At 42.6% G+C, this 15,265-nt stretch overlaps 1 protein-coding gene across 1 annotated transcript; it reads left to right on the top strand.

Moving 5' to 3' along the window:
- Positions 1 to 4,890: 4,890 nt before the first annotated feature.
- Positions 4,891 to 14,881, top strand: csrp1a (cysteine and glycine-rich protein 1a). Its single transcript, XM_063209406.1, has 6 exons — positions 4,891 to 5,050; positions 8,140 to 8,249; positions 11,374 to 11,542; positions 13,139 to 13,268; positions 13,748 to 13,841; positions 13,965 to 14,881. The coding sequence occupies exons 2-6, from the start codon at positions 8,141 to 8,143 to the stop codon at positions 14,039 to 14,041; spliced, it is 579 nt and encodes a 192-aa protein (XP_063065476.1). The 5' UTR covers positions 4,891 to 5,050; position 8,140; the 3' UTR covers positions 14,042 to 14,881.
- The last annotated feature ends 384 nt before the right edge of the window (positions 14,882 to 15,265 follow it).

Below are 15,265 nucleotides of genomic sequence, written 5' to 3' on the forward strand. Positions count from 1 at the left end.
GTGCTTTGCAAGAGATAGGCAGCGAGCCCTATATCTCCTCTAAATATCGTATGGGCATTATTGAGAGCTTCCTTCCCCTTTACTGCATATGAACATTTTCTGTTCCAAGGGCAAAACATCAAAACACATCTGTTCATATCAATTTCGTATCATAAAGCTTCATACCAGGAAGTGCCAATGAGACCTGAAACAACATGCTGCAGACCCATAATTTCTATGCATCCTGTTTTTATTATTTTACTACGTCCAAACGGGTGAAGCCATCCATGTTGGGTTTTCGTAGATCTGAAAAAATGAGTCCATGTCAATGTTTACTGATTGTAAACTGAATGTAAACAATAAGTTGACAGGCAGCACCTCATCTGTCCTATCCAGCAGAGGTTGTCCATCTGCCCTATCCAGCTGCTCCAGGGTAGTCTCGGGGTGTGGGCAGGGCCGAATTAAGATGACTAGAGCCCGCTAGGCTACAGGTTGCTGTAGGCCCCCTTGTAAATTCTGAGACAAAACTACGTAGACAGCACCATAGGCTACTTCTTAGACAAGAATGAAAGACAATGTTTGCTTAATAAAGCATTAACATGTGTTCACATTCTATTCAACACGACAGATCGATTATTCAATATTGTGTACTTTAGCAATTCTGTGATAAATGGTTTTCCGCTTTGGTCAATTGGAGATCCCCTAGCTGTTTGGGGCCCCTAGGCTGCAGCCATATCTAGCCTGTGTGATATCCCTGGGTGAAGGCCTATGCCTGGGCATGTCTGTTATGGGTTGAATGCTACCTGACCTCTGAGGAGGGGGTTGCATCACAGCTCCACACTATTCACCCTCTTTCACACATGATATTATCTCTCTTTTTCTGTAGTCGCTGTTATGCAACAAACTGACTTCAATCCTTGTCAGACCTGTATGCATTCCGCTAACTGGTGCTATCCAGGGGAGTAGCTCAATATTGCCTGAAGCCAGGGAAGCAGGAAATACTGGTCAGGACCCAGGGACAGAGGGGGACCAGAATTGGGTCCTCATTACATTGTATGTACTGTTTGGGCCATTTTCAGATGTCTTTGTTCCAGCCAAAGCTGTATCCTGTTTGCCTGGACATGCCCCATAGAGACCGCTCCCCCCTCAGGCTATGTAGGCCTATTGTAGATTACTATAAAAGAGGCCACAGAGGAGGTTACATCAAAACAGCTTACAATATATTTATTTACAATATAGCCTACTGTAATATAATCTGTTCTAACTATATTAGTAAATTGTAATATACTGTACTCTCTAATATACTTTCCCACACATTTGTAGTGCACTATTTGTTGTGTGGTAGGCCTATGCAAGGCAACAAACCAATTTAAATGAAGATGTACTGAATAGCATGCTGCAGGTGACATTAAGTTTGAATGTGTGCTTTGACTTGCTCTGTTGAGGAATAGAAATGTACATGTACAAACGTTTCACAATTCAAATATTTCGAACCAAAAAAGGTTGGTGTCATTTATAGACTATCACACAAAGAGAAATTTCCACATTAGGCCTTTTCCTGACTTTTCAACAACACGAACAGAATGTTGCCATGGCAACCTGGCCCTTATCGATCTGGCTGCTGCTGCATGTGTTTCAGTCCTGGCTGTGTAAACTCACTCAGAGGAAGCAGAACTGAAGACACTTCTGAGGTGTCCTACTCGGCTTTCAAATATATACAAAAAAAACACAGACAGAAACCTGTAAACTTGCAAAGCAACAAGGATGATCAAATGATCTGCATCTTGTATTTGCCTGCGGAGACCAAGTTTACAGAAGAGGGTATATTGTGATACATTATGCATGACTTTCATTCTGATTCAAGTGCGGCCTGACTGGAAGCTGATGATATTCACTGAATTGATATGAATGAGCTGGCGATTAGAGGGTCTGTTTATGTTTATGTATTCACATTGATATGCATAGCTGGAATTGTTTATGAACACCAAGAGGAGTGAGGTGTATCTTGACGGCTGTCTGATGACATATACAGATCTCTCGGTCTTTGAACTTGCATGGTTTACGAGCAAGTCTTAACCCTATCCAGACCGGGGGGGGGCAAAAAGTGCCCGCACCAACTTTGACATCGTATAACTCCTGAATGACTTAAGCTATGACTACGAAACTTTGTGACTTTTCCTAAAATGAAGTTGGCTTCAGTGTGATACCAAAAGATTAGGTTTATCATTTTTGTTGTTGCCATGGCAACGGTTTTCTGACAGGTACGTCTGACAGAAAATCACTGATCGGAGTCTCATCAGTGTACCCTCCTTATTGCGTACTACTTATTGTATAGTTATTCCATTACATTAGCATAACGTAACCAAATATAATATTTGCTAAATTAATTATTATAAAATGTTGCTAATTTATGCTAATTTATGCTAATTTGATGACATCATCAAATACCTACTTTTACCTTTCCCAATGCAAATTTCAGCTCAATTTTATTTCTTCTTTTTATTTCTCATTGCTTGTGTGTCTTATGTAGATCATGGCCTGCAAATTTGGTAATAATATATCCTGTTGTTGAGGGCTAAATGCTTGCGGCTATGTTATACGAAACTGAAGCCGCTTTGCCATCTACGACGTGATTTTGTCACACAATTTTTCATATTTTTTTACATTTTCATTAGCATCAGAAACCCTTGTCTACATTTGAAGTGGTCTGATGCACATAATAACTACAATTGATGTGCATTACCCAAGTTAGATGGAAAATACATCACAGTGACATTTTGGGCAATAAAACCAGGAAGTGACGTCATAATGACGTCATAATACCCAATAATGACACCAAACTGATGTCAATCATAGATTTTGGGCTGACGATCATCTCCTCCGAGTTTGGTGGTCATACGACATTCGGTTCCTAAGTTATGAGGTGGGGGCCAAAAGAGCCCCCCCCCGGTCCCAGGAATGCCAAAAAAGCCCGGTCTGGATAGGGTTAAGTCACTTACGTTAACTTGTTTTTCACTCAAGCCCACACACACTCCTCAACACACACCAAGCTCACTCTCAACACGTCACATGTGTGCAAAACATCAAACCTAACAGCTGTATCCATAGCAGCAAGCATCTTGTTGTCTAAACAAAAGATGGACCTCGTCTGCCGCTTTCACAAGAAACATTGCAGTTACGCGTCACCACTGAGAACAACCACAACAATTCTTTTGAGCCATTTGCTCCATTGTGATTCCCCATCACAATTCTCCTCACACCTCATTCAATTACAGCACATCTACAAAGTAAAAGTAAATTGCCTGAGCAGGACTAAATAGTTGGACAGATAGAGTCGTAGCCATGGGTCCCTCTCTGTCCCCCAACCTTTTCATTTGCACAGTCTAGAGAGCATCAACTGTCTGTCTGTCTCAGTCCAAATGGCTGTCTGTCTGCAGGGCCGGATTAATGCACAGGCTAGATATAGCTGCGCCCCAGCCGATACCCAGTTGGCCAAAGGGGAGGGGGGATGAATAATTGCAGAATTGTAACAAGGTTCCGGGACTGAAAAATGTATCTGCCGCCTCAAGTAGACTTTTAAATCTTGTAAATGTAGTTCCACAATTACAAGATTGGAATAATATTTTATTTATATATTATTACTATATAATGTTGCCTACGTAATTTTGTCTCAAAATTTGCCTCCTATGGGGGGCATACAGCAACCTGTAGAGTAGGGGCCCCTGGACATCTAAATCTGCCCCTGGCTGTCGGTTCCGTGTGACCTTTCTGAGGTCCTTCAAGCATGACAGTGTGAAGGTCACAGTAGTCAAACTCAGATCTCTCTGTCTGCCCTCGAGACATTAATATGATAACCTGTCCTACACTCAGAGGCATGAGGGATTAAATACGCCTATCGACCACTATAAACCCATTGCCTTGGCATCTGCCATTTCTGGAAGGAAAATTATAACTTCCTAACTTGTCCTAAAGTGTGTGTGTGTGTGTGTGTGTGTGTGTGTGTGTGTGTGTGTGTGTGTGTGTGTGTGTGTGTGTGTGTGTGTGTGTGTGTGTGTGTGTGTGTGTGTGTGTGTGTGTGTGTGTGTGTGTGTGTGTGTGTGTGTGTGTGTGTGTGTGTGTGTGTGTGTGTGTGGAGGAGATGGTAGCACAAGGCAAGGTGTGTGTGTGTGTGTGTCAAGTAAAAGCTAAAATAGGAGGCCTATTTTTTTGCGAAACTCATCTCAAATAATCTTGCTTCTTCAAAATAAAATGATCTCTTGAGCGAAGCAGTCTGCAAATCACTTATATAGCAAAGCATGGCATGTCTAGCGCCTGATATTTTTTTCTAAACACATCCTCCCTCTTTAACACTTGAACTAGCCTACATGTTGCAATGGCAACAAGAATGCAGACAGAGAGCCGTATCACATCCTGGATGTGATCATGAAAGGAAACACTGCGGGTCATGACAAAAGCAGGAGGTTACCCTGAACTTTAAATGTCCATATTTGTTTTTGGTGCCTGATCGTGTAGCCAATAGGAAGCTGTGTAGTCCACGTGGCCCAGGCGAGTTAAGCCATGCAGGGGCCAATGCTGCTTTAATGTTTCACCACCAGAGGAGGAAAGAAAAACACAGGCACGCTGTTTTCCTCCCTCCACCTCCTCTCTCTCTCTCTCCCTCTCCCTCTTTCACTCTCTGTCTCTCTCTCTCTCTCTCCGCCTCCTCTCTCTGTCATTCCCTCCCTCTTCTCTTGTGCTACCATCTCCTCCACACACACACACACACACACACACACACACACACACACACACACACACACACACACACACACACACACACACACACACACACACACACACACACACACACACACACACACACACACACAGACACAGAGCAGCAGCCCCACCCTCCCTCCTCTTGGTTCCTGTTGCTCAAGCAGTCCCAGCCCACTTGCTCAGCTCAGTTCCTTACAGTGGGGATTGGGGAAACTTAAGTTTACAGCCCGTCTGCATCGCAGCATCTGGGACCTCATCTGGATCTCTCCTCCGCCAATTTTTTTATAATCTTCCAGGACAATCAGAGTCTCAGGTATGTGGGGTTGGGTTCAACTGTCGCAAACACAGGGCAGTCACCTTTTGCCGTGGGTTGTGTCGTCTACCTTAGACACTTTGGTGCTGCTCTCTGTCTACTTCTTTTTTCTCACTATCCAGACTATTCTATGGCCGTCACTGAGCAGCGCTGAGGTGAGGCGAGAGGGGAGCCGATTCTTTGGAAGCCTTCGCTCACCTTTTTTCACTTCCTACTCACTGGCACATTATGTGTGTTCTGTGTGGCCTGCAGATTATGACTTACGGAGCTGGTAGCACTAGTGATGTATGAAGTAAACGTAGAAATGGTATTACAGACAGTGTATCAACTTCATGAAGTACAGTGGGACAACTGGTGTAAACTACATAAGGTCATGTACGAGTGTTGTAATTACATCAGTAAGAGTACTTCTTCTTCTACTTTATACACATCTGTGTAGCACTGCATTAGTATACGTCTACCTCACTTGTGTCCTGACCTGGGCCAGATTGCACATTGGTGCAACAAAGTACTAAACAAAGACCGGAGGATGTGTAACTTAACCACATCTGTGCTTGCTACAGCTGTAGACAGCACTGGGCAATTTTGTGGTATTCTGGGTGGTACTCCCTTCGGTTTTTGGAAAGAAAGGGAATGCCATAAAGAACACAGATTGCAATCTGTTATAGAGGTATGCAGGACAAACCCATCATTTTTGTGTGTTGTACTGGAATTATGGTTAACTTTTATGCAGCTCATACAACACGCTGTTTTAGCATTTTCTAAAATGTGTACCGTTGTCTACCGGTAAGTTCAATGTACTGTAAGTATAACCACAGAACAAGTTAAAAGTAAGTCAAGTCTAAGCAGGACTCTAAATTTACACCAGGCAATCAGCCAAATGCTACTGAAATTCCGATTTACAATCCACTTTGACCCATTAGTAAGTGTGTGCTTGGCAAGTACGATGAAATTACAAGCTAATACTAGCTTTGGCTGGTGGTGAAAAAAGTTAATTTAGGGCCCTGCGTATAACGATAGAAAAGCATTTCAAACTGTTGGGCTAAAATGAATTGGGCCGCAGAAATGCAGGATGCCTGCGACTCACAGCATCAGAGAATGAGACACCATGTAGAACTCCCAAAAGCTTCTAGAATGTTTAGTCTGGTCAGAGCTAAAGCACTGTGGAATGTACCCTCCAGCCCCAAAGCAAACATAGGCAGTGGCATCCTACATAGTCTTTTTTGTTATACTAATAATGGCTTTCTCTGGGCATTATTGTGCAAATGAGACCCATATGGACATTCTTGTTTTACATGTTTACAAGTAATGAAGTGGTTCCCGCCTTTTATTTACGGAATAACCAACGGCACTTGGCAATGTGTGTATACTGCACCGACTGGTCATGCAAAATGACTTCAAGAGAAGTGAGATGACTACCTAATGACAGGCTAGAACAATTATCCACATTATTTATGGAACGGCTTCTCAAGAAATACACAGCATGGCCTAGACCAGACTACATCACAGCCAGCATGACTCATCCAGCTGGGGTGCTGTGGGGTGCTGGTATTTGACGTAATATGCAGGAAAAGTGCAGAGGGAAGAGGCGGGATGCCGGTTGGAGGCTGCATGACTGTGGTAAGACGAGCACGGCAGGCAGCAACAGCGGTTCAGTGCCCTTGGCAAAATATAGAGATGGGACCCATTTGTAACCTCTTCTTGCCTATTCACTCTTTTGCTGAAAACCCTCAACAGAATACCATTGGTATGACAATGCAGAGAGTCTTAAGTAACTGATTAAGACTTGGTCATTACCATTTTGGGTGAGAATAAGGTTATACAGAGGTTCTGCACTAAGGGGTTAATGGTAGGGCTGAGTGGTGGGACCCCCTCCAGAGGTTATTCTTTTGGTGGGACCCTAGGCAATTGCCTAGTATGCTTCTTGGGAAAACCGACCCTGGCAGGCAGGACAGACTGATGACAGGAAAGCCAGCAACAATATCAGGGATGGACACCATCCAAAACATTCCACAGTAATGATGTGTGATGTGGGCAAGCGAATGGTTTACAAACTGTTGACCATATTAGTACAAAATGATGCCAATTAACAATAATGGCTTTAGGTTTACCACACAGGGTTGTTTTAGGCAATAACAGACATACAAACACAGCTATAACTATTTTATTATATGGAACAAAAAGTATAAAACATGCCATTTTGGTAAATAAAAGCACTCTTCATTTGGCATGGACAAGGCTACCGGAAAGAGGAGCTTTGTCATGTGCTTTGTCCCAAACAGTTTTGTATAGCTACACATCACTATTTTGCCCCGAATCCCACACAGAATCCAGAACAGGTTGAATGCCCAACTGGAATGTGTTTTCAGGATTGCAATGATTTTGCTCTGTGAACCCAAGTGAAATAGATTAGAGTTGAACATAGAAAAATAGAGAATAGATTGTGAATAGAGTTGAACCAATGCAATGAACCATATACATGGGTTTATAAACACAAATTTGTGAGGAGGGGCCAGACACCCATGAGCTAACTTGTTCACCGACAGCGATTTCCAACAATCAGAGGTTGAGTTGTGCGTAGCCAGGGTCGCACAGCCAGGGGAAAACAAACATTTAGAAGCCATGTATAACCAATGCAGTATGCCTGGGATTGTGACCAGCTAACCTGTGTTTGTCCCTTAATTCCCCTCAGCTTTCATCTCCTCACCTGCATTCATTCCATCTCTCACTACACTTTTCCTCTTTCTTATCCTCTTTCTGTTGCACAGTCACATACTTTCATCAATCAGATGTTTTTTTATCGTATCTGTTCTTTCTTATTATTCATTCTTTCTGATATGTCATGTAATTTCAGAAAGGCACACACACACACGCACGCACGCACGCACGCACGCACACACACACACACACACACACACACACACACACACACACACACACACACACACACACACACACACACACACACACACACACACACACACACACACACACACACACACACACACACACACACACACACACACACACACACACACACATGTGTCTCCTTATCCCTGTGTGAATATATTGTTATCTGTGTAAGACAGAATGCCTTTTGGAGGCGGAAACAAGTGTGGTGCCTGTCAGAAGACAGTCTACTTTGCAGAGGAAGTGCAGTGTGAGGGCCAGAGCTTTCACCGGAGCTGCTTCCTGTGCAGTGAGTATGCCCAGCACCAACACTGAACAATCACTGAATACAATGTCGTGACTGACAACCACTCAGACCAATCCATGGACACTGCACAGTGAGCGATGACAAGTTTGACCAATAAGGGAACAGCTGACCTGTTGATAATGTTCAACACAATGACATATCAGACTCTGCAAACATCCTGTTACTACGTCAGCAAACATCCTGTTATACTCTAATGTTTTTTAGATCAGCCATGCTGAAATGGGTGGAGGTGTTTTGTTGACTTAAAGAATAAAGTCTGGGTGTGATCCAATGATTAATAATTAATTAGAAATAGAAATTTCCTGTTGGATGTCATGTAGCCATGTAAGGTGGACCAGCGTTTAACCTGAAGTGTATCTCTAATTAGGTAAAGCAAAGCATGTAAAGGCCCTTATCAACCTTGAGTCGGTGCTGACTTCCATTTCCTTGGAAAGACTTTGTGATTATATTAGAAGGGGAACATCAATATCATTTATTTATCAGGGGAACATCAATATTATTTATTTACCAGTATTATTTACTTTCATGTGAGCTAGAAATAGAGGAAAATGTATGTCATAAATATGTTGCATAACAGACAAAACATTGCATCCTCCGAATTATTCAAAATAGAGATTAGAGAGTAGGACAGAGAGAGATAGAGAGAGAGAGAGAGAGAGAGAGAGAGAGAGAGAGAGAGAGAGAGAGAGAGAGAGAGAGAGAGAGAGAGAGAATGATGCTTACTAAATGAGAGAGAGATGCTTACTAAATGATGCCATCATGTGGTCATTAATAAGTATTACATAAGATCCAGGACAGGCCAAGATAAATGTGAAAACATTTCAGAATAATTCAACCAGTTCACAATATAATCATGGCTCAATTCTGGGCTCCCTCATTCTTTAGACCTCCGGACAATCCATTTGTCCCCCTGCCAGTAGCCTGTGTGTGTGTGTGTGTGTGTGTGTGTGTGTGTGTGTGTGTGTGTGTGTGTGTGTGTGTGTGTGTGTGTGTGTGTGTGTGTGTGTGTGTGTGTGTGTGTGTGTGTGTGTGTGTGTGTGTGTGTGTGTGTGCGTGCGTGTGCGTGTGTGTGTGTGTGTGTGTGTGAGTGAGGGGTGGGGGTGTGGGGTGGCAGCAGTGGTGTAGTCTACTTTTTTATGGTGGGTATATATTTGAGATTTTTTTTGAAGTGGGTATACTGTGTATATTTGTGCCATTCAAAACAATGGATCAATCAATTTTAAGTGGGTATACCCACGTTCTACGTAGACTACATCACTGGGTGGCAGGTCACTCCATAAAGAAGGGGTCTGTTGGGTCCATGCTCCCTAATGTGAAGTTAATGCAACTGAGCTCCCCTCTGCTGTCTTCATCCTCACTGAAAACAAACTCTGACAAGGGGGATAAGGAAAGCATTTGGAGCATTTAGATGGGGAACAACAAACCAAACGCAGAAGGGATTCTATTGTTCATTTTAAGTAAGGTTAAGCAATTGTTTCAACCTTTGCAAAATCATCATGTGGAGACTTCTGTATTTGCTTTGCTGCCCTCAATTGACTATGATGAGTAAGTGGTGCAGATGGTACATTTCTTTGAGAGGAAAATCTGCTTTAGGAAAAGGATGTTAAGGGGAAACAACCTTCAATGATGCAGACTTGTGATTATGCACCTTGTGTTGTTCATCTCTGGCAAGTAAAAGTGGCAGTAGGCCCTCTGCTGGCATTTTGGTGCATTACATGTATCAGGAGCTCACTAGGATCATGAGAAGTTCCGCCCCCTTAAAAGGAAGTGGAATGTAGAATGTGGAATGTGGAGCACATGCATTCTGTGAATTCTCCAAACCACACCCTCATCCTTCAGAGCTCCTATGCAGGTCAGCAGGCAGTGTGAAGCCTAACGGCACATCTCAGATCAAATGAAGCTCTGGTTAAAGTGCAGGTGAAGCCTACTGGCATACATTGAAGGCTATATTGTGTTCTTTCTAATATGTGGACTCCCATCCTCCCTTGCTCACTTGTCTGCTTGTGGCCTCATGATGACGTCACTGACGACAGAAATGTTTTTCAATATCTCGCAAAGGCGCAATTCTAATGTCCTTTTCTCATTTGCTATGAATGAAGAATACTCCCCCAAAAGTTGTGGCTTGGCTTACTGCGGGGAAACGTTATTGTTTTCTCCGTGGAGGTGGGGCACTAGCGAAACTGAAGGCCACAAGCACAGGTCAAGGATGGGAGTCCACATTTTGGAAAGAACCCAGCGTCTGTAGCCCTTTTATGCAGATGGGCTCGCCGGCTATCCCATTCACTCTTTGTTGGAAAAGCTTAACTACACCATAGCAGCATTGCTATGACATTCCAGAAAGCTTGAAGTACGGCAAAAGATTAGGACATTGGCATAAGCATATTGTTGACATTGAGGTTATAACAGAGGCTCTGCCTGAAAGGGTTAAGCATATACAACAATATTCTTTACAATTCTATAACCACTACATCAATAGTGGCATTAATACTGATGGTAGATGAGTTGCTAGTCAGTGTAACTACTACAAATATACATACACATACACATATGTATATACATATAAATATACAAACACAGTGGGCTGCGGCGGGGACTACTGCTCAGTCTGAATGGTGGCCCTTGGGCTAGAACTGGTTTAAAACCCTGCAGTACATGAATCCATCACCTGTCATATGCGTTGTCCACTTTCTATCTCATGATATTTCTTCTCATTGCATCACACGAGATGTGTATCACATCACACGAGACGTGTATCACATTATCACTTGCTGTAGACCCTCTTACAAAAGAGGGGGTGGCCGGCGGGTCTATTTACTATTTGCTGAAAATACTCAACTACATCATAACAACATTACTATGACAGTACCGCGGGCACATAGCCATTTTTGCATACAATTTAGGTGACAGTACGGTTATAACAGGCTCTGCGCTAAGGGGTTAACTTGATACACTCCTCACATAACTGATTGCATATTTTTATTTATTTAATTGATTGATTGATTGGTTGATTGATTGATTGATTGATTGATTGATTGATTGATTGATTGATTGATTGATTGATTGATTGATTGATTGATTGATTGATTTGTGTCCTGTCACGTTACAGTGGTGTGTAAAAAGAACCTGGACAGTACCACTGTGGCTGTGCATGAGAATGAGGTGTACTGCAAGTCCTGCTACGCCAAGAAGCATGGGCCAAAAGGCTACGGCTACGGAGGGGGAGCAGGCACACTAAGCATGGACAAAGGAGAGTCGCTGGGCATCAAGCATGATGAGTAAGTAAACTGCCATCGCTCATATGCTAAGTATGCTGTATACAACTGTAAACTGTCTATGGGCATTATGGATTAACCCTATCCAGACCGGGGGGGGGCTAAAAGTGCCCGCACCAACTTTGATGTCGTATAACTCCTGAATGACTAAAGCTATGACTACGAAACTTTGTGACTTTACCTAGAATGAAGTTGGCTACAATGTGATACCAAAAGATTAGGTTTATCATTTGTGTTGTTGCCATGGCAACGGTTTTCTGACAGGTACGCCTGACCAAAAATCACTAATCTAAGCCTCATCATCATCACTTTTCATATTTTTTTACATTTTCATTAGCATCAGACACCCTTGTGAACATTTGAAGTGGTCTGATGCACATAATAACCAAAATTGATGTGCATTACCCAAGTTAAATGGAAAATACATTAAGGTGACATTTTGGGCAATAAAATCAGGAAATGACGTCATAATGACATCATATCCAATAAGGACACCAAACTGATGTCATTCATAGATCTTTGGCTGAAGAGCATCTCCTCCAAGTTTGGTGGTCATACGTCATTCGGTTCCTAAGTTATGACGGTCGCGGGGGGGTCAAAAGAGCCACCACACCCCCCCCCCCCGGTCCCAGGAATGCCAAAAAAGCCCGGTCTGGATAGGGTTAACACGCTGCCATCTCTCATATGATATTGTCTATTGGGCAGTCATGGGTGAGTGGTTAGGGCGTCAGACTTGCATCCCAGAGGTTGCCGGTTCGACTCCCGACCCGTCAGGTTGGTGGGGGGAGTAATCAACCAGTGCTCTCCCCCATCCTCCTCCATGACTGAGGTACCCTGAGCATGGTACCGTCCCACTGCACTGCTCCCCATGGGGCGCCACTGAGGGCTGCCCCCTTCCACGGGTGAGGCATAAATGCAATTTCGTTGTGTGCAGTGTGCAGTGTTCACTTGTGTGCTGTGGAGTGCTGTGTCACAATGACAATGGGAGTTGGAGTTTCCCAATGGGCTTTCACTTTCACTTTTTTCACTATTGTATAGGTCTACTACAGGAAAATGTCATCATGGATTATTAAAATGACATATCTCATGCTATATACTGTATAGTGCAAACTGTATTTTGGTCTCAGGAATTAATAAACTGCCATCTCTCACATGCTACTTTATACTACTGCAAAGGGCCTATGGACACCATGCATTAAACACATTTTTGTGTGGAATATTCTGTGCAGTAGACTATGTACAGTACAGTTTGTGAACACTGAGCCAGGCAAATGCCTTGCTAACTCCAGGGACTGTCACCAATAATAGCTGTAAGTCACTTTGGATAAAATTGTCAGCAAAATGTAATGCTTAAGCAATACGCCACAAGAGGATGTGGGTTTGTGTTCAATTTATAATGGAGTCTCTCGGAACATGGACATAGCAGAAGCGTCTATTTTGTACAAGCATAGAATCTTCCTTGGAAAGGTGTTTGTTTACTGATAATTTAATAACACTTGGAACGGCAAGCCAGCCCATCACAGTCAAGACTCAGTCTTAGATAATGTCATATTTACAGATTATTATACTGCAATATGTTTCCTCAACATTGTGTCACAGGCCAGCTGACCACCGGCCGACAACAAATACAAATCCATCCAAGTTTGCTCAGAAGTTTGGGGGCTCAGACAGGTGTCCACGGTGTGACAAGGCTGTATATGCTGCTGAGAAGGTCATAGGTGCCGGCAATGTAAGTTGGAAACAAAATCATACTGCAAAGATTGCATTTCAGTAAGTGTGTAGACTTATTATTGTAGTAAAACTAAATAACTATACACTGGCCTCATTTACATGAAACATTTAATTCAGAATTAACTCAATTTAATTCTGAATAAAGCATAATTCTGTTTTGAAAAGGTCACGTAAACACTTCACAATTCAGAATTATTAATTCAAACATCATGTAAACTTGATCAGTGTCTCAGATACATTCAATATATACACACAGAAGGAACTCATTCCAAAAGTCTTCTAAATTTTGTTCCTCCTTGCATGCTAAATTTGAAATACTTGTGTGGATGGGGCAGGTAACCAACACCAACACAGCTATTTTGCTTGTGATTTCTATTTCATTACTTGATTTCTGATGCTGTTGTTACAAAGGTATACAGTATAATGCATAAGAGCTGTGGTGGTCAGTCTTTAATGCTATTATTTTCTTCCTCATAGTCATGGCACAAGGCCTGCTTCCGCTGTGCCAAGTGCGGCAAAGGTCTTGAGTCCACAACTCTTGCCGACAAGGATGGAGAAATTTACTGCAAAGGTACAACATTAATCTATCCACAAATGCACACCAAACACCAGACACCCAGGCAACATTTTGGATGTGACATGCAACGTTTGTTCTCCGTCATTGATTTAATGTTTGGTCTTGCTTGTTCTGCAGGATGCTACGCCAAGAACTTTGGACCCAAAGGCTTCGGGTTTGGCCAAGGAGCCGGGGCATTGGCACACGCACAGTAAATCCCACTGCTGGCAGGCTCAGGATGAAGACATCACACACTCAGCCAGCCAGCCAGCCGGTCAGCGATGCCACTGCCACCGTCGTTGTCACTTTCTCTTTCCTGAGAAACTCAAAGTGCTTTGTGCAAATGACCATCAAGAACATTCTATTCTATTCTATTCTATTCTATTCTATTCTATTTCATGGGACCAATGACATTTCTAAATTATCTTCCAGTGAGCCTCTTCACAGTGCTCTATGCTCCATGCTGTTGTGTGGCTGCAAGGTGTGTTGCTAAAAGTATGTCCGGATTGCATTGTCAGACACGCTTTGGCCATCAACCACTCATCAGTTCGGCAGCATCATATGGCTCTCCTATTGACCCATTTCACAGCATGTATTGCACTATTACATTAACAGGCTACCCGAGGCACTAGGGTAGCCATTGTTTTTACCGCACAGTATACTTCGCATCATTCCACATCAATCTAATGAATAAAGCTTGGAAATGAAGAACATATGTATTGATCAAACCAACATGCTTTCTCTTTCTGCACATAGTTAATGCCATTGTAATGACATGCTCAAATAAATAGTTGTGAGACTATCAAAAGAAATTATACTCAAATAATGCCAGATTTTTTTTGCATGCATGCTGAATATATGCCATCAACATTTCTCATTCACGAAGTCTGGTGATCTTGTCACAAGGGCTTCAATCTGTTTGAACAAAATGAAAAAAAAAATGCAGATATTTTGCCTTGGCATTCCATTCATATCACAATAGTGACTCACTGTACTGTATACATGAAAACTTTGTCACACAATGATAAATATGCACTTTACATAACTCAAAAACACCACTGTTTCCTCCTTGTCATTTGTGTGTCCTGGTCACTAAGCTCCTTTTGCTTTTTTGTTTGAATTCTATACCCTGTATTTTCTATGATAACATGAGGAAGATCGTAGTTGAAGAATACAAATGTTTCAAGGACAGTACACATTTTTGCATGATGATAAAGAGCTTTCACCTACAATCGCAAATCCTTGAATCATAAACCCAACAGTGACCACAGATGATAAAGGTTAAATGGTCTTGACTCTAAAATGCTGGTCTTTTTCCAAGAAGTTTTGCCAAGCTTCAACGACTGTTTCCAAAGTCGTTTTGGTGGTTTAGCTTGTAAGGGTAATAGTGGGTTAAAGACATTATGCTGCCCTGGGCCAGCCCAATGGTTGGGTGGTGC

Source organism: Engraulis encrasicolus, chromosome 10, assembly GCF_034702125.1.
Source record: "Engraulis encrasicolus isolate BLACKSEA-1 chromosome 10, IST_EnEncr_1.0, whole genome shotgun sequence".
Classification (NCBI taxonomy): Eukaryota; Metazoa; Chordata; class Actinopteri; order Clupeiformes; family Engraulidae; genus Engraulis; species Engraulis encrasicolus.

Bases quoted from the DNA above. Each gene is read 5' to 3' on its own strand.
- csrp1a (XM_063209406.1), top strand. From the start codon at position 8,141: ATGCCTTTTGGAGGCGGAAACAAGTGTGGTGCCTGTCAGAAGACAGTC. The intron at 8,250-11,373 runs GTGAGTATGCCC...GTCACGTTACAG, and splicing joins CCGGAGCTGCTTCCTGTGCA to TGGTGTGTAAAAAGAACCTG. The intron at 13,842-13,964 runs GTACAACATTAA...CTTGTTCTGCAG, and splicing joins TGGAGAAATTTACTGCAAAG to GATGCTACGCCAAGAACTTT.